The sequence below is a fragment of the Prionailurus viverrinus genome, chromosome C2, assembly GCF_022837055.1.
Source record: "Prionailurus viverrinus isolate Anna chromosome C2, UM_Priviv_1.0, whole genome shotgun sequence".
In the NCBI taxonomy this organism is placed as follows: domain Eukaryota; kingdom Metazoa; phylum Chordata; class Mammalia; order Carnivora; family Felidae; genus Prionailurus; species Prionailurus viverrinus.
Window position 1 is genome coordinate 127,773,290 of NC_062569.1, and position 20,413 is coordinate 127,793,702.

Consider the following 20,413-nt stretch of genomic DNA (forward strand, 5'->3'; position numbering starts at 1 on the left):
TTTTGGTTTATTTTTGTTGTCGTTGTTGAATTAATGCTAAATTGAAAAAAATAAATAAATAAAAGCTTTTATTGTGACTCTTCTCTTCTCTACATGTCTCTGTTGAAAGGAGTCCTTAGGGACCATCCAAAACTGCCCTGCAGTTTATTTCACCAAGGAGAATGTCTGGGGGCGATGACTGGCCATCTGGGGTACCTGCATCTCATTGTCATTAAGAAGTCTTAAGCCCATGCAAAGTACTTCTCCTCTAGTTCACAACAGCTTGATATCTATTCTGTGGGTCAAAGATCCAGGCAGAATTGACAACATTACTAAGAAGAGATATTCTGCCCAAAGAGAGTTAGTAATACATTGTTTAAGGATGATATATACTAGACTATAATTCAAAACCTCTCCTCTCATTTACTTTGCAAAAATAGTATCACAACAGTGGCAAAGAATCAAATTTTTCAAAAAAAAAATTATTTCCAAACCCAGGTTATTATTTCACTCATGTTAACCCTGCTTATCAAGCCTTTACTACTGTAAATGAATATTTCCAAGCCTTTAAATATTTCTGAAATTTGTAAACATTCATACTGCACAATATCTCATTGGTATAATGACACCTGTGTATGTCTTATATGTATTATTTAAACATATTTCTCATTTAGCATTCTAAATCATTATTCTTGTAATCCATTATTATGATATATTTTGAAAATAGTATTTCTAGTAAGGAACACAGATTTTAAATGCAAAATCCATTAAAGGAAATGAGATAAATTATATGACAGTTTGGTGGTTAGCAATTTGAAATCATCTTTGAAGCCCTTAATATAATTAGTGGTTTCATTTTGGGTCTGCTGACTTCAAGTCACATTAAGTTAATATAATTAAAAGCAGAAAAGATTTCATGTAGCCAAACTAGTTAATTAGCCCCAGTTGGTTTAGTATGTTAACCTAGAGGTGTATGCCTAACGTTGTGGGGTGATGCCTGAAAAAAAAAATTCCTCTGTAACAGATACTGCAAATCATCTGACTTGCTTTAGGGTGGAAAATGAAGACATACCAAGGAGTTCATTTTAAGTTCATCTTTATGTCTGATTTTAAGTACTGATTGCAGGGTAAACTGTATACTTCATTGAATAACCAGTCAAAAGGCTTAATTTACCTTTTTAAAGAAAACATGCTTCAATGTGTACAAAAATAATCAGATTTTCTTCTTGTATTCTGGAAATAAGAAGTCTTACTGAAGTTCTGATTCTGATCTTTTCATGCTTACCAGGAATATAAAATGATTCTTTTTTTGGTTAAAAAGGTAGACCTTACACCTTATACCTGCCTTGTCTATACTATGTCAGTATTTGGTAAACAGTCTAGTAAAGATGAAAACATTCTAGAAAGAGATTTTCAACAGCTTCGAAGAAATATTTAAGTAGTAGGAGAGAAAGCTTTTTATACCCCTAAGGAAAATGACCATGTATTATTTCTTTAGTGAAAATGCTAGTTTACAAGAATCAAATCATACATTGATATCAAATACATTGATATATATCAAATGCATTGATGTGTCCTTTACCTTATGTCTCTGAAACATTAAAAAAAAACCATCTGAGGCTATTCTGAAGAAAATTATAAAGTGTGAAGATATTTAAAACTTTAAAATTCCTTACCACTTTCTTCTTTTTCTTCCTCCTCTGTCTCCTTCCCAAAAGGGAGGCAAGTCCACTGGGACTTTTGTTTTGTTTTGCTTTTATCAGGTATGTAGATAGCTGAGGCCCCCTTTTAAGCACTGTCTAGAGCTTATGGAAATGTGGGTTTCTAATGTGGTTACCACTGTGGTCTGGTAAGGTATATGGTAATGAGGAAGTAGGACCTCTGCCTTAGATTTTTGACATAGGCTGGATGCCAGCATATTGTCTGAAGGCTTAACACGTTCAGCCTCTGCACCACCGGATTATGTTAATTGAAGAAGTGTTTCAGCAGCGCAGTGTGTAACATTGTGTCTGTTCATTATACAAACTCCTTTTTGATAGGTTTACAATTTGCCTGTCAGATCCAGTTGCTGGAAGAGACCTGCCAAGAAATATTTCTTAGCTCATTTTAAATATGGCTGTTTTCATATTTATAGTGTTCTGTGTGTGTTAGACATATTTTTCCTTTCTGTGTAGAGAGGAAATGTCAATTTTTGGTTTGCAAAGGGGCACTAAGATTTAGAACGTATAAAGCCACTCGTTACAATCAATATCATTGTATGACTCAACATAAAATGGTGATTGTTAAAAGAGGTACTGTACTGCTTGAGAGCTGGTGTGTTATATTTGATCAGTTATTGTACTATGTTTTCTCTGTTCTTCTGTTTATTGAATAAAACAGGCCACCATGTCATCTACAGTTGTGACCATTGAGAATAAAAGGATGGCTTTTGCTTAGCTCTGTTTCAATTCAGCCATTGACATAATGCCAAAATCAATTTGAATTTATAGAAATTGAGGACTACCGTTTTCATCATCATCATCATCATCATCATTATTATTATTTTTTATTTCTCTGTTTGCATTTTGTTGTTTCTTCCTTCCCTTTTGTCGGTTTGCATCTCTCACATCTCTAAGGATGTAAGTTTCTTCAAGGTTTCTTGAGGCTTGTTTAGTTTTCTTTTTTTTTTTTTTTTTTTTTTCTCTGAAACAATTATCCCTTTATTGTTAAATAATTCCCAAGTTTTAGCTTTCCACAGAACTCCAGGGCATTACTTACAATGTAAACAATAGGTATGGCTTTAGAAATCTGAGAAGTCCTCAATTTATAATTTCTACTTGGAGACTGGGCTCGGTAACATTCCAGACCTCTCGATTTTATCTTTGTTCTTTGGGAAATGGGCTCCCTGACGAAACAAATCTGGTTTTGAGGAATAACTTGTAATATTTTCAGTTAGTTGTAGTTTTTATTTTTTTTTTTTTATTTTTTTTTTTTTTGCTGATGAGATTTTATTTTTTATTTTTTTTTTCTGAAATTTATTGACAAATTGGTTTCCATACAACACCCAGTGCTCATCCCAAAAGGTGCCCTCCTCAATACCCATCACCCACCCTCTCCTCCCTCCCACCCCCCATCAACCCTCAGTTTGTTCTCAGTTTTTAACAGTCTCTTATGCTTTGGCTCTCTCCCTTTCTAACCTCTTTTTTTTTTTTTTTCCTTCCCCTCCCCCATGGGTTCCTGTTAAGTTTCTCAGGATCCACATAAGAGTGAGACCATATGGTATCTGTCTTTCTCTGTATGGCTTATTTCACTTAGCATCACACTCTCCAGTTCCATCCACGTTGCTACAAAAGGCCATATTTCATTTTTTCTCATTGCCATGTAATATTCCATTGTGTATATAAACCACAATTTCTTTATCCATTCATCAGTTGATGGACATTTAGGCTCTTTCCATAATTTGGCTATTGTTGAGAGTGCTGCTATGAACATTGGGGTACAAGTGGCCCTATGCATCAGTGCTCCTGTATCCCTTGGATAAATTCCTAGCAGTGCTATTGCTGGGTCATAGGGTAGGTCTATTTTTAATTTTCTGAGGAACCTCCACACTGCTTTCCAGAGCGGCTGCACCACTTTGCATTCCCACCAACAGTGCAAGAGGGTTCCCGTTTCTCCACATCCTCTCCAGCATCTATAGTCTCCTGATTTGTTCATTTTGGTCACTCTGACTGGCGTGAGGTGATACCTGAGTGTGGTTTTGACTTGTATTTCCCTGATAAGGAGCGACGCCGAACATCTTTTCATGTGTCTGTTGGCCATCCGGATGTCTTCTTTAGAGAAGTGTCTATTCATGTTTTCTGCCCATTTCTTCACTGGGTTATTTGTTTTTCGGGTGTGGAGTTTGGTGAGCTCTTTATAGATTTTGGAGACTAGCCCTTTGTCCGATATGTCATTTGCGAATATCTTTTCCCATTCCGTTGGTTGCCTTTTAGTTTTGTTGGTTGTTTCCTTTGCTGTGCAGAAGCTTTTTATCTTCATAAGGTCCCAGCAATTCACTTTTGCTTTTAATTCCCTTGCCTTTGGGGATGTGTCGAGTAAGAGATTGCTACGGCTGAGGTCAGAGAGGTCTTTTCCTGCTTTCTCCTCTAAGGTTTTGATGGTTTCCTGTCTCACATTTAGGTCCTTTATCCATTTTGAGTTTATTTTTGTGAATGGTGTGAGAAAGTGGTCTAGTTTCAACCTTCTGCATGTTGCTGTCCAGTTCTCCCAGCACCATTTGTTAAAGAGGCTGTCTTTTTTCCATTGGATGTTCTTTCCTGCTTTGTCAAAGATGAGTTGGCCATACGTTTGTGGGTCTAGTTCTGGGGTTTCTATTCTATTCCATTGGTCTATGTGTCTGTTTTGGTGCCAATACCATGCTGTCTTGATGATGACAGCTTTGTAGTAGAGGCTAAAGTCTGGGATTGTGATGCCTCCTGCTTTGGTCTTCTTCTTCAAAATTCCTTTGGCTATTCGGGGCCTTTTGTGGTTCCATATGAATTTTAGGATTGCTTGTTCTAGTTTTGAGAAGAATGCTGGTGCAATTTTGATTGGGATTGCATTGAATGTGTAGATAGCTTTGGGTAGTATTGACATTTTGACAATATTTATTTTTCCAATCCATGAGCAGGGAATGTCTTTCCATTTCTTTAAATCTTCTTCAATTTCCTTCAGAAGCTTTCTATAGTTTTCAGCATACAGATCCTTTACATCTTTGGTTAGATTTATTCCTAGGTATTTTATGCTTCTTGGTGCAATTGTGAATGGGATCAGTTTCTTTATTTGTCTTTCTGTTGCTTCATTGTTAGTGTATAAGAATGCAACTGATTTCTGTACATTGATTTTGTAGCCTGCAACTTTGCTGAATTCCTGTATCAGTTCTAGCAGACTTTTGGTGGAGTCTATCGGATTTTCCATGTATAATATCATGTCATCTGCAAAAAGCGAAAGCTTGACTTCATCTTTGCCAATTTTGATGCCTTTGATTTCCTTTTGTTGTCTGATTGCTGATGCTAGAACTTCCAGCACTATGTTAAACAGCAGCGGTGAGAGTGGGCATCCTTGTCGTGTTCCTGATCTCAGGGAAAAAGCTTTCAGTTTTTCCCCGTTGAGGATGATGTTAGCTGTGGGCTTTTCATAAATGGCTTTTATGATCTTTAAGTATGTTCCTTCTATCCCAACTTTCTCAAGGGTTTTTATTAAGAAAGGGTGCTGGATTTTGTCGAAGGCCTTTTCTGCATCGATTGACAGGATCATATGGTTCTTCTCTCTTTTTTTGTTAATGTGATGTATCACGTTGATTGATTTGCGAATGTTGAACCAGCCCTGCATCCCAGGAATGAATCCCACTTGATCATGGTGAATAATTCTTTTTATATGCCGTTGAATTCGATTTGCTAGTATCTTATTGAGAATTTTTGCATCCATATTCATCAGGGATATTGGCCTGTAGTTCTCTTTTTTTACTGGGTCTCTGTCTGGTTTAGGAATCAAAGTAATACTGGCTTCATAGAATGAGTCTGGAAGTTTTCCTTCCCTTTCTATTTCTTGGAATAGCTTGAGAAGGATAGGTATTATCTCTGCTTTAAACGTCTGGTAGAACTCCCCTGGGAAGCCATCTGGTCCTGGACTCTTATTTGTTGGGAGATTTTTGATAACCGATTCAATTTCTTCGCTGGTTATGGGTCTGTTCAAGCTTTCTATTTCCTCCTGATTGAGTTTTGGAAGCGTGTGGGTGTTCAGGAATTCGTCCATTTCTTCCAGGTTGTCCAATTTGTTGGCATATAAGTTTTCATAGTATTCCCTGATAATTGTTTGTATCTCTGAGGGATTGGTTGTAATAGTTCCATTTTCATTCATGATTTTATCTATTTGGGTCATCTCCCTTTTCTTTTTGAGAAGCCTGGCTAGAGGTTTGTCAATTTTGTTTATTTTTTCAAAAAACCAACTCTTGGTTTCGTTGATCTGCTCTACAGTTTTTTTAGTTTCTATATTGTTTATTTCTGCTCTGATCTTTATTATTTCTCTTCTTCTGCTGGGCTTAGGCTGCCTTTGCTGTTCTGCTTCTAGTTCCTTTAGGTGTGCTGTTAGATTTTGTATTTGGGATTTTTCTTGTTTCTTGAGATAGGCCTGGATTGCAATGTATTTTCCTCTCAGGACTGCCTTTGCTGCGTCCCAAAGCGTTTGGATTGTTGTATTTTCATTTCCGTTTGTTTCCATATATTTTTTAATTTCTTCTCTAATTGCCTGGTTGACCCACTCATTCGTTAGTAGGGTGTTCTTTAACCTCCATGCTTTTGGAGGTTTTCCAGACTTTTTCCTGTGGTTGATTTCAAGCTTCATGGCATTGTGGTCTGAAAGTAAGCATGGTATAATTTCAATTCTTGTAAACTTATGAAGGGCTGTTTTGTGACCCAGTATATGATCTATCTTGGAGAATGTTCCATGTGCACTCGAGAAGAAAGTATATTCTGTTGCTTTGGGATGCAGAGTTCTAAATATATCTGTCAAGTCCATCTCATCCAATGTCTCATTCAGGGCCCTTGTTTCTTTATTGACCGTGTGTCTAGTTGATCTATCCATTTCTGTAAGTGGTGTATTAAAGTCCCCTGCAATTACCACATTCTTATCAATAAGGTTGCTTATGTTTATGAGTAATTGTTTTATATATTTGGGGGCTCCGGTATTCGGCGCATAGACATTGATAATTGTTAGCTCTTCCTGATGGATAGACCCTGTAACTATTATATAATGTCCTTCTTCATCTCTTGTTACAGCCTTTAATTTAAAGTCTAGTTTGTCTGATATAAGTATGGCTACTCCAGCTTTCTTTTGGCTTCCAGTCGCATGATAAATAGTTCTCCATCCCCTCACTCTCAATCTAAAGGTGTCCTCAGGTCTAAAATGAGTCTCTTGTAGACAGCAAATAGATGGGTCTTGTTTTTTTATCCATTCTGATACCCTATGTCTTTTGGTTGGCGCATTTAATCCATTTACATTCAGTGTTATTATAGAAAGATACGGGTTTAGAGTCATTGTGATGTCTGTATGTTTTATGCTTATAGTGATGTCTCTGGGACTTTGTCTCACAGGGTCCCCCTTAGGATCTCTTGTAGGGCTGGTTTAGTGGTGACAAATTCCTTCAGTTTTTGTTTGTTTGGGAAGACCTTTATCTCTCCTTCTATTCTAAATGACAGACTTGCTGGATAAAGGATTCTCGGCTGCATATTTTTTCTGTCTAGCACCCTGAAAATCTCGTGCCAATTCTTTCTGGCCTGCCAAGTTTCAAAAGAGAGATCAGTCACGAGTCTTATAGGTCTCCCTTTATATGTGAGGGCACGTTTACCCCTTGCTGCTTTCAGAATCTTCTCTTTATCCTTGTATTTTGCCAGTTTCACTATGATATGTCGTGCAGAAGATCGATTCAAGTTACGTCTGAAGGGAGTTCTCTGTGCCTCTTGGATTTCAATGCCTTTTTCCTTCCCCAGTTCAGGGAAGTTCTCAGCTATGATTTCTTCAAGTACCCCTTCAGCACCTTTCCCTCTCTCTTCCTCCTCTGGGATACCAATTATGCGTATATTATTTCTTTTTAGTGTATCACTTAATTCTCTAATTTTCCCCTCATACTCCTGGATTTTTTTGATCTCTCTTTTTCTCAGCTTCCTCTTTTTCCATAACTTTATCTTCTAGTTCACCTATTCTCTCCTCTGCCTCTTCAAGCCGAGCTGTGGTGGTTTCCATTTTGTTATGCATTTCGTTTAAAGCGTTTTTCAGCTCCTCGTGACTGTTCCTTAGTCCCTTGATCTCTGTAGCAAGAGATTCTCTGCTGTCCTCTATACTGTTTTCAAGCCCAGCGATTAATTTTATGACTATTATTCTAAATTCACTTTCTGTTATATTATTTAAATCCTTTTTGATCAGCTCATTAGCTGTTGTTATTTCCTGGAGATTCTTCTGAGGGGAGTTCTTCCGCTTGGTCATTTTGGATAGTCCCTGGCGTGGTGAGGACCTGCAGGGCACTTCCCCTGTGCTGTGGTGTATACCTGGAGTTGGTGGGCGGGGCCGCAGTCAGACCTGATGTCTGCCCCCAGCCCACCGCTGGGGCCACAGTCAGACTGGTGTGTGCCTTCTCTTCCCCTCTCCTAGGGGCGGGATTCACTGTGGGGTGGTGTGGCTCGTCTGGGCTACTTGCACCCTGCCAGGCTTGTGATGCTGGGGATCTGGCGTATTAGCTGGGGTGGGTAGGCAAGGTGCTCGGGGGCAGGAGGGGCAGGCTTAGATCGCTTCTCCTTAGGTGATCCACTTCAGGAGGGGCCCTGTGGCAGCAGGAGGGAGTCAGATCCGCTGCCGGAGGTTTGGCTCCGCAGAAGCGCAGAGTTGGGTGTTTGCGCGGAGCGAGCAAGTTCCCTGGCAGGAACCGGTTCCCTTTGGGATTTCGGCTGGGGGATGGGCGGGGGAAATGGCGCTGGCGAGCGCCTTTGTTCCCCACCAAACTGAGCTCTGTTGTCAGGGGGCTCAGCAGCTCTCCCTCCCTTTGTCCTCCAGCCTTCCCGCTTTCCGAGCAGAGCTGTTAATTTCTGACCTCCCAGACGCTAAGTCGCGCTTGCTGTCGGAACACAGTCCGCCCGGCCCCTCCGCTTTTGCAAGCCCGACTCGGGGGCTCTGCTTGGCCGGCGAGCCGCCCCTCCGCCCCGGCTCCCTCCCGCCAGTCCGTGGAGCGCGCACCGCCTCGCCGCCCTTCCTACCCTCTTCCGTGGGCCTCTCGTCTGCGTTTGGCTCCGGCGACTCTGTTCTGCTAATCCTCTGGCGGTTTTCTGGGTTATTTAGGCAGGTGTAGAAGGAATCTAAGTGATCAGCAGGACGTGCGGTGAGCCCAGCGTCCTCCTAAGCCGCCATCTTGCCGCAACAATCTGTTTAGTTTTCCATTTAGGTTGTAATGTCTGTTTTGGGACCCTTCACCATTATTGTCGGTGAGTATAGAAAGGAATGTAGTATTTCATAATGAAATTATCTTATTAATAAGGTAGAAGGTGTGAGGGGGTATTTATACTAATCTCAGAAGTTGCAGAAATGATTTCCCGAATAGAAAACGCATTTTTTTAATGTTTTCTTTCTTTTCTATTTATTTTCTTTGAGAGAGAGCATGAGTGAAGGAGGGGAAGAGAGAGGGACACACATACAGAATCTGAGCAGGCTCTAGGCTCCAAACTGTCAGCACAGAGCCCAATGTGGGGATTGAATTCATGAACTGCAAGATCATGACCTAAGCTGAAGTTGGACACTTAACGGACTGAGCCACCTAGGTGCCCCTAGAATAAACACTTACTATTTTGTCTAATTTTAACTACCCCTCCCCCCTGTCATTTTAATCCAGCATTTACCTTTAGGCCAGAGCCAGCCTTTAGAACAAAATTTCTCAGCATCAGCACTACTGACATCTTGTCTGTGATACATCCTTATTTGTGGAGGACTCCTCTGTGCCTTGTAGGAGACTTTACCCTCTAGGGGGTAATAGCACCACCTTTCCCCTGTCTCAGTCGTGACAACCACAAATATCTTCAGACATGCCCACATATTTCCTGGGAGAAGGTAGGTGACTGCCCTTATAAAGAATCACTGGTTTGGAGGAAATAAGAAAGGCATGATTGGCCAGAGAATTTCTTGCTTCTAAGGCTTTGCTATGTTGATGCGAATAAACATTTTTCTGACAAAAGCAATGGAAGATGTGTCACTAATTAATTTTAATAAAAAGCTTCTGGATGTAGTCTTACAAGGGAAGATTCATTTTGATTAGACAAATCTCTGTTTTAATCATTAAATCCCTAATTAAAACAAAATAATGTGCAAGCATTTTTCTGAGTACTTTATATGATTCATCTCAATATCCTTGGAGATGTATGTTAAGAGTATGCCCAATTTAGGGGCGCCTGGGTGGCTCAGTCGGTTAAGCGTCCGACTTCGGCTCAGGTCACAACCTCACGGTGCGCGAGTTTGAGCCCCGCGTCGGGCTCTGGGCTGATGGCTCAGAGCCTGGAGCCTGTTTCCGATTCTGTGTCTCCCTCTCTCTCTGCCCCTCCCCCGTTCATGCTGTGTCTCTCTCTGTCTCAAAAATAAATAAACGTTAAAAAAAAATTAAAAAAAAAGAGTATGCCCAATTTAGAAATGAAAAACAGATACAGAGGAGTGATAACCTTGCCTGACCTCACATGTACCTAGAGATTTCAGTTCCCATGCTCACTTTGCTTTCCTATGTGGATATATCTACTTTTGATCAATTTGAAAGACCATCTGTGCTTTAGAAATCTTTTTTTTTTTACGTTTTGCATACATTTTCATTTTAAGTTGGTTCCAACCAGATAGAGTTGGTAAAGAATACCACTGGGAGGTGGGGGGGGAAGATGCAATTTAGTTGACCTCATGTAGCCATGGAGGATTAATATCTATGCTGTTATTCAAGAAAAAGATATATATTTCTCATCAAAAAATGCGTTGTGAGGTTCATATTTTATTTTCAGGCCTCAATTAGTTACTTTAGTGTTTTTTGGTACAGAAATTATATATAAATAAACAGATATGATAAATGTATGCTTTTGGTCATATTATGATTCTAATGAAAAAGCTTCTCAAGACACCTAATTCATTTGAAAACACTTCTTGTAGAAATACGTGTCATAGTGGTCCATACTACCAGTAAGTATTTACTTACAAAGGACAGAGAAAATATTTTGTAAAATGCCTGGTGAGGTATTTTGTATTTGAACAGTATATATGGTTTAGCAAAGCAATTTGTAAAATAAAATTTTATAGAACAGGAACAGTTTTTCTTTTTATATTTAGTAAAGAAACATAGCCTTGTGTTTCCAAAACATAAGTCTCCTGGTCAATGAATTTAGAAAAGTTTTTGAAGATTGAGCCAAGTGTGATAAACACTTGAATCTTGAACACCACAGACGTTAGGGGTGCCTACGTCCTCCCTGCACAGTCAAAAATCTGTGTGTAACTCTTGATTCCCCAAAAACTTAATTGCTAATAGCCCACTGTTGACCGACGCCTTACAGGTAACATAAACGCACATATTTTGTATGCTATGTGTACTTTATACTGAATTCTTACAATAACATAAGCTAGAGAAAAAAATGTTATTAAGAAAATCATAAGGAAGAGAAAATACATTTCTAGTACTGTACCATAATTATACCAAAATCTGCATTGAAGTGGACCCACACAGCTCAAACCCATGTCGCTCAAGGTCACGGGTACAGCTAGAGCTATAGGAATGGGATGTGAACAACACATTCTTCAGGACTTGATGGCTTTCTTTGAATTTGTAGTTCACCTAAGTTATTGTTTCCTCCCATTTACTGCAAGGTTGGAATTTTTTCCTTGAGAATCTCCTGGCAGTTATGAGAATCTCCTCTCATAACTCATGTTAACTAAATTTCCCTTCTTCTCCATGTATAGGGATTCTTTCAAAATATAACAACGTTGGGCTGCAATATATAATGTTAATTGGTACCCCACATGTGGATTAGCAAGTTGATTTAAAACTCTAAATTCCCAAGTATTTAAGATTTGTAAAAGTAAATTAGTAATATATTATACTGAAACTGTAAAAATGTCTGTACCATTGAAAATTATTTATACTTTATCATTCTTTGACTTTCATTTTTTTCCATGTTTGAGTGTATTTGAAAATTATCCTTAAAGCCTTATATTTTATTGTACATATAATTCACTGGCTTTTAAAGCAAAAGGAACACTTACAGCATTTTAAGAGTTTACTTCCTCTTATTTTGCTATAATTTTTACTTATTAATGTACAACCCCTTCAGAAATGAACTGACTACCTAAATATGCAGAAACGTTTAAGGTTAGATTCTGAGACATAAGAGGCTCAGTATCTTGTCCAAAATTAAAGAACCAGTAAAGGAACATCTAAGGACCACATATCAGATCATTTAACTTTCCTATCAGGAATAGAATGTGTTACCTTCCTTTTTGCAGGAATGATTTTGTTTCCTCAAGGTTTTAGAAATGTTTAGGTGAGGTGTTGCAAAATAAGTACATGACAAAAGGTACATCTTAATAGTATGGATCTGAATTTTCTGAACCTCAAGAAATGAAGTTTATTAAATTCAAGTTTATTAAATAGCAATTATAACCGTGCTGTGGGCTGTGTGTTTCCTGTCATTTGTACATCTCATGTAGCCAAAGACATATCTCTTGGGGAATATCTGTTCCAACTTGCTAAGTGACATTGGGCAAGTCACTTTCCTTCCACAATTTTTTTTTTTTTATTATTTGCTAGATATTGTGACAGGTCCTTGGGGCTATAAAGACAAATTAGATATGCTTCTCTGCCTCAGAGTTCACAGTCAGGGAGGAAATCTGGCGTTTAAATGCAAAATTAAAACATACTGTGATGATGGGCATAGTGCAGGTATACAGGAAAAGAGGTTATACTTTCTGAGCTGCTGGTTCCTTAAGTGAAAAATGAAGTTATTATAACACTTGCCCTTACAGCCTCACAGCAGGGGTATGAGAAAGACCAAATTTAAATGATATATTCACACAAAAGCCACTTTATAAAACATAAAATAGCACTGTGAACCAATAGCCTGCAGGTTGGGAATACATTTGAATTAAGAATCACACTTTGAGTTCTTCTAAGGAGATAATTGCACATGTGAGAAAAGATATCTGCAAAAGAATGCTGATTTAGAAGAGGGAAAATGAATTGTCTTAAACATCTATCAGTAGGGGAATAGTTTGGTAAAATATGATAAATCTATATGATGGAATATTATGTGTAAAGGAATTCTGTGCACAATGGAATACTATTTTGTCATTGAAGTTAATGGGGAGGATCTGTATACATGATCTTCAACATTTAAAATGCAAAATATTCTCAACATATTATTGAGTTGGAAATGCATATAGGAAGAGCATATACCACGTGATCTTACTTTAATGAACGTGTGTGTGTAGATGTGGATCTTTATATCTATCTATATATGTACATCTGTATCTGTATCTAATCTATATCTATCTAATCTATATCTGTATCTAATCTATATATCTATCTATGTGTGAGATAGAGCCAAAAGAAGAATGCATACAAAGTTATGATAGTAGTTAACTCTTGAAAGATTTGTTTGTTTTTGTGTGACATTTATTTCTTTGTATTATTCTGTCTGAAATTTAGGTAAGTATATATGGAACTGCTGTAAGTATTAGGTAACTGCTATAAACCTTTATAGAAATGCTTCATTGAATAACAGGCTAGATTTTGTCTATAAAAGTAGTTTTATTCAACAAAAATCACCTGAGTGAGGCATTATTCTAGGTATGAGGGACAGAGTCATGAACAATGCAGAGAAAAGTCCCTGTGTGGTTTTTGTAATGGTACCGAGAGAATCATGATTATTGTTTAAAAAAAAAACGACTGAAAAAATATTAAGTTCTAAAGCCACAGAAATTAAAACTGCACTGTTAACATTTGATTTGTCCTAATATAGAAACACTTGGATGCAATGTCTAGTTTGGGTATCTGGATTGAAACTAAGCAATTAAAATACTGCAAAACAGTATGACCCCACCTTTGTAAACGAGTGGTTTCAATAAACTCCAAGTTTATGATTAAAACAAAAAATTATGTTTGAGTAGTCCTTTCCTGCCTTCTGTTATGTATCTCTTAATCTTTCTCTTTTTCTTTCTTTCTTTCTTTCTTTCTTTCTTTCTTTCTTTCTTTATTTCTTTCTTTATTTCTTTCTTTCTTTCTTTTCTCCTTCCTTTTCTTTCTTTCTTTCTTTCTTTCTTTCTTTCTTTCTTTCTTTCTTCTTTCTTCAGTACACTGTACAGAATAACTGTGAGGTTGAGGTTAAAACCTGCATGAAGAAACATTCTAGAAGTTATCCCTGACAAAACCTTTCTAAGGTTCAGAGAATTAGAGATATTCATGGGTAATTGAACCCAACTCTCCACCAAAAGCATATTAAATTAAGTAAAGATAGTTCAATTTCCGCATCCCGCTCTTAATCCATGGTTAACTTCGGCCTATTTATTGTACTGGAAGTCTGCTTACATTTGTAATTAATTCTTCTTCAAATAATTAAATGTTCAAGAGTGTGTCCAAATGACTTTCCAGATGATTTATTGGGATCTGTTCAGTCTCTGCCTCCTAAGTCCCCAAGAAATTCCTTGGGCAGCAGAAACACATACATTATTTTTTTTTAGAACACGTCAGTTTCTGCGGTGTTTTGAATCTTTAGAGATATGTTCCTTTAAAACAACTCTAACAAATTAAGTAATTAGGGTCATTTTTATTTCCACATCTTCTAGTACCAGAATATGCTTCCTTGAAATCAATTGTAGCTAATATGTATTTACATATTAATTACACTCATATATGGTGTTAAGAATTTCCTTTTTTTTTTCCTACTTGCTAACCAAATTACTCATAGAATTTTTCGGTTTTCATTTAACCAAATAATATGAAAGAACTTGGCCACTTGGGATAAACAAATTTCTTGTTATATGGAATGTAATAACTGTGTAAGAAGATGTAGGTAAGTAGACATGTTTTGCCCCTTTTCTACTGTACATTTGGTACACATTCTGCCTAAAGTTACTACCTATAAATATAGCAAATGCTGCACATCAGCTTTTTGATATCTGTCTTGTAAACATGGCTAAAGTCATGTTAATGGTATTCATGTACAACTTTTTTTTTTAAGATTCGAGGAGGAAAGCTCATGATCACTTACACCCGCAAAAGTGATGCTGGCAAATACGTTTGTGTTGGTACCAACATGGTTGGGGAACGGGAGAGTGAAGTGGCTGAGCTAACGGTTTTGGGTAAGTGAAATTTTATCTCATCTCCTCGCTGTACAGTAGATCTCTTGCCACTTTGCAGCATCTTTATACAGGGAGAAAGAAATGACCTTCTTTAGAAGGTAGACCAATATTTTGGGCGGGTGGGAGAGGAGAGAAGACATGAGTAAAGCAGCCTGAGATAAAGTCCCCAAGACATGGGAGGAAAAGGGGGAGAAAACCCTAAACCTAGGGAGGGGCTTCTAGAAGAAGGGGACTATGTGGAATAATTTTGTAAATAATAGTTCAAATTATACACGTCTTCACTGAACATCTAAGATGGTTTTTTAGTTTGTTTCTCTTTATTTGATCTTGAGATGGCTTTTTCTAATTTTAGAGAGACCATCGTTTGTAAAGAGACCTAGTAACTTGGCGGTAACTGTGGACGACAGTGCAGAATTTAAATGTGAGGCCCGAGGTGACCCTGTGCCTACGGTACGATGGAGGAAAGATGATGGAGAACTGCCCAAATCCAGGTACTGATCAGAAGTTAGCGGAACAATTCATCCATTCAGAATTTCTGTGGTTCTCATCAGACCAGCACTTGCATATACACCATTAGACTAGTCTCTTCTAGACTTTTTGTTCAGGGGCCAGAGGCAGGAGAGTGTCATGCTTCCTCTGAGGGTTTCACATAGGAACTGTAGATTCTTGACCCTGCCCTGCCCAGGGACCCCTTGTAAAATGTGATATTTTTTAAACAGGCTTCTCTTCTGTTCAACCAGAGTACAATTAATAGTAATTTCTTGCACGGGAGTAGATAGGAAAGGGAAGGGAGGTACAACATTAAAGATATAGGTATGAACCAATTTAAAGAGCAAGAGTCTATTTTCTTAGCTACAACACTACCAGGGAATAGTAAAAGTCAGAGTGTCTTGATATCTGTCAAGTCTTTAAATTGGCTAAGAGCAGAGGTACACTTGCAGCCTTAGGGAATGAGACAATGAAATGAAGCTTTCGGGTATTGTTTTTAAGCTGTCTGTTCATTCATTCAGCAAACATGTGTTGAGACTTTGCTGGGTTTTGGGGTTACAGTGGCTTAGACATAGTTTCTGCTTTTCAGGAGCTCCCAAAGGAGATTTGTAAGGATAGATACAGAATAACATAGCAAACCCTTTGCCACCTAAAATGTAGACTGGTGGGAGTAGGAAATCAGGAGAGAATTCTCAAAGGAAGGTGACATGTAAGCAATGTCTTGAAAAATATGTCTAAATTTAAAAAGCAAGACCAAAGAGAAGAGTGTTCCAGGAAAAGAGACATTACAACACAGATTTAAATCTGAGAAAGAACATCACACATTTTGAGGGGTAGAAAGTTTAGCATAACTAGTTCATAGGGCATGTAGCAAGAAGTTACAGGATATCAGGTTGGAGACACTGGGGCCAAATTATCAGGGGCTTTGTATCATCGACTGAAGAATTTTGAATCATATTGCATACACAGTGATGAATCAAAGGGATTAGAATGAACAGGATTCCTTTTTTTTTTTAAGATTTTATTTTTGAGTAATCTCTACATACAACGTGGGCCTCCAACTTAATACCGAGATCAAGAATTACATGCCCTACTGACTGAGCCAGTCAGGTGCCCTGAACAGGATTACTTTTTAAAGAAAATAATATTTTAGTACTATGGGTATTACATTAATACAGGGAAAATCTAGTGGCATGGTCACCCTTGTTGTTTTTGTCCAGATAAGGGATATAGATTGCCTGAACTGGAACATGAGCTATAGACAGGGATCCATAGTGGACTGAAATTTCTTTTATTTTTTTAATTTTTTTTAATGTTTATTTATTTTTGAGAGAGACAGAGACAGAGTGTGAGTGGTGGAGGGGCAGAGAGAAAGTGAGACAGAATCTGGAGCAAGCTCCAGGCTCTGAGCTGTCAGCACAGAGCCCGATGTGGGGCTCGAACTCACAAACTGTGAGATCGTGACCTGAGCCGTAGTCGGACACTCAACCGACTGAGCCACCCAGGTGCCCCATGGACTGAAATTTCTTAGACTAAACTGATGAATTGGATGATTTGTTAGATATAGAGCTGTTGAAGGAAGATATAGGTAGATTGTATTAGGATGAGTTGGTTTATATAATGGGGTAAGAAAAGAAACTTGTATTTAACATATGAAATATGAGATACCTGTGGGATACGATGTCGAGCTATTAGTTGGGATTATGAATTTAGAGCTTCAATGAAATAGGGATTAGGAATGTTTGTGCAGCTGATCAATATATAAAGTACAGTTGCTAATATAACTCATGATATTATGTAGAGTAAAAAGAGTATTGAAGTGAAACTTCAAGAGAAACCCAATATTGAGGGGGAGAGAAGATGAGTCATGGCAAATGAACTGTAGAATAAGAGCCTGGGTTCTGGTACCAACTCTACCACTAAACTAGTGGAGAACCAAAGACAGGTTACCTTACTTTCCTGTGCCTCCAGTTTCTCATCTGCAAAATGTAGATGATACTTTATAATACTTTACATAATTATTGTAAGAATTTTAAAAGATGAAACCTATAAAACAAAGTCTGACCTATAATAAGAATTTATCGGAGCGCCTGGGTGGCTTGGTCGGTTGAGTGTCCGACTTCGGCTCAGGTCATGATCTCACGGTCCGTGAGTTCGAGCCCCGCGTCGGGCTCTGTGCTGACAGCTCAGAGCCTGGAGCCTGTTTCAGATTCTGAGTCTCCCTCTCTCTGTGACCCTCCCCCGTTCATGCTCTGTCTCTCTCTGTCTCAAAAATAAATAAAAACGTTAAAAAAAAAAGAATTTATCTAATAGTCACTGTCTGTTAATTTTAGTTTGGGGACAGTAGCTTGAGGAAACAAATGAATAAGTGCCAACTTTGCCCAAAATATTCTTTTAGAAAGTAGTTTAATTGTTTACCCAACATAAATATGAAAACAGGTTCTTTCTATCTTCATGCTTGCTTAGAGGAATGCCACATTCCACCTTTAGTTTTAAATTTTCTGAAGGGAACGTTGCATGTTGTTTATTTGATGCCTTAGATGGGTTATATTTCTAAATGATGGGATTTTCAAGTAGAAGGTCACTTAACTGTGCTTTTTTGTGTTATGTCACTAGATATGAAATCAGAGATGATCATACCTTGAAAATTCGGAAGGTGATGGCTGGTGACATGGGGTCATATACTTGTGTTGCAGAAAATATGGTTGGAAAAGCAGAAGCATCAGCTACTCTGACTGTCCAAGGTAGGGTTTGGAGAAGCTTTTGTCGTGGTTGCTTTTTTATATCCTATGAAATATAATGTTGGTATTAGAAGTAAATATTATCTATTTGAGTAGTCCACATTAAATATAGACTTCAAATAATGATATAAATATTTTATTTCAAACATAATTAAAAGAAGTTATCGTTTTGCCTATGGGAGGTCTGTGTTTGTGACAGGAAATTGAATTAAGTTGTTAAAATTACGGAGAGTATGTGCCTGAAATCTCTGGGTCTTCAAACACAGAGCCCTTCTAATCTTTTAATTAGATGACAGCTATCACCACGAAAACTTTTGTCTTTAAACGGAAACAAATCTACCATTCCTTCGGACCGCGCGCTTTCAAGGGTCTGTACAATTCTGAACCCAAAAATAAGAGAATTCTGTTTCCCTCTAAAATGTAAAACCCATCCACAGAGTAGGGACTTTTGCCACTTTCTTTTGTTCCTTCAGTCCTGTGACATAACAAACATTCAGTAAATAGTCATTGAATGAATGAGTTGCACCTGCCCTTTGCAATTCTGATAAAGATTTATTATTTGATGTTATTTGAACCCAAATGGATGCCACATTCGACGGCTACAAGTTTTGAACGCCGGACTCCCATCTTAAACTGCTGTGCAGAAATGGTTCTTTCACTTCCTTCGTATCTATTATCCAGATGTTTCTCATTTTCATGATCCCTGTTCTCCTTTCTTCATGATGCCATACCGATTATTTCTGTGTCTCATCCGAGAACTCTCCCATTTTTTTTTTTCTTTTTAGGGGCAGATTCTTTATTGCGGAATTTGAGAGACAATGACCTTTAAAACATACTTTGCTGGTGAATCCCTCCCCCTGTGTTTTGACTAGGGTATAGAGTAAACAGGGATTTGGGCCCTAAACCACAGCTTGTTTCTGGGTCTGACATTAGCAACACTTGGAGTTGTCATCTTTTCTGAACACTGGCTCGTCTAAGGCTATTATGAAGAAAAAGGTGCCTTTTGAGGAGTGTTTCTGTTGTGGGCTTTCTATAAAAGAGTTTTGTGGGCTTTTTACAGTTAAAAAAAGAAGAAGAAAGAATATTTTCTTTCTGTCTGTAAAGCCATTATGTCCCACTTTGGGGTTTTTAGCTCAACCTCATAAAAACAAAAGGAAAGAAGGGAAAAGAAAAGATCAAGAACAAACATTGAATTTCTGAGGCCTAGACTACTTCTCTTTAATCTGAGTTAGACTTGAACTCCGTGTAAGACTAAAACTGTAAGAAAAGGAAACCCCTTTACGTTTAGAAAAAGCACAAATTTAAGAGATGTCAAATCCCAGTTCAAAAGCCCCCCAGAGGGAGTAAAAGGAGCCCGGGATAAGACAAGACATGAAAAGGTGTATCTCTCTTTAGACAGTGGTGACAGGGAGGTTGATTTGTCTATCACATTAGTCAAAGAGATATGTTTCACTTTATGTTTTAAAGTCTTTTACCTCAGGAGTCTGATGCTTTCATTAATAATACCATTTTCCTGTATGTAGAGTGGACATTGAAATCAAAATAGACTTTCTTCCTGCAATTTTATTAATTTTTTTTCTTCCTGTAATTTTAAACTAAGTCCAAAGCTAATTCAGCCTTAAGTTTTCCATATGTAATTCTTACTCCCTAAGCCTGAATTTCAATGGAAATTGGGTACAAATGATCAGATCCAGAAACTACTTTGGGAATTTAGAATATTTTACTTCAACTGCATTGGGTTTTCTATAAACTTATGAAATATCTGTATAGTGCTGAGAAGGCATTCCTTTATTTAAATATTAAAATAAAATATGCATATTAACATCACTGTTAAAATATCTTTAACCATTCTAGAATAATATACATAAAATGCTTAAGAAAGTAACATGATTCCCAACTGCAGAAGATAACTAATCAAAAAAAACAGGAAACTTTTCAAAGGAAACTTGAGAAGTTGTATTTTTTTTTCTTCATTTGAGATTGAATACAGAAAAATACTATGTACTACAAGGGAAACTAATTTCAAATGAATCTATTTGATAGCAGGAAACAATTATAATAAGAAATTCAGTAGTGTAGTTCTTGATTTCTATATTTTATTTGTGGTTCATTTTTAACAGGAACTATTGGAGTCAGCATGGGCTCAAAAATAATCTTCCTTTCCTTTACCCTCATACAATAAGTATTTAATTTTGGGAGGTGATGTTGGGCAACAAAACTTTGTTGTCCAGATAGAAGTTACTGGAAAAAAAAATTCTTAAATACGGGTGACCATTGGATTTCATCCCCAGTACAGATATGATTAGTTCTAACATTTAAAAAATAAACTT

At 37.6% G+C, this 20,413-nt stretch overlaps 1 protein-coding gene across 4 annotated transcripts in view; it reads left to right on the forward strand.

Annotated features, from left to right (window-relative positions):
* ROBO1 (roundabout guidance receptor 1) overlaps positions 1-20,413 on the forward strand; it is a 409,245-nt gene that overhangs the window by 281,840 nt on the left and 106,992 nt on the right. For all 4 annotated transcript variants that reach the window (XM_047875011.1, XM_047875012.1, XM_047875009.1 and 1 more), the window contains exons 4-6: positions 14,733-14,853; positions 15,206-15,344; positions 17,959-18,086. In XM_047875011.1, the coding sequence (XP_047730967.1) occupies positions 14,733-14,853; positions 15,206-15,344; positions 17,959-18,086 (388 nt within the window). The remainder of the gene's footprint in view (positions 1-14,732; positions 14,854-15,205; positions 15,345-17,958; positions 18,087-20,413) is intronic.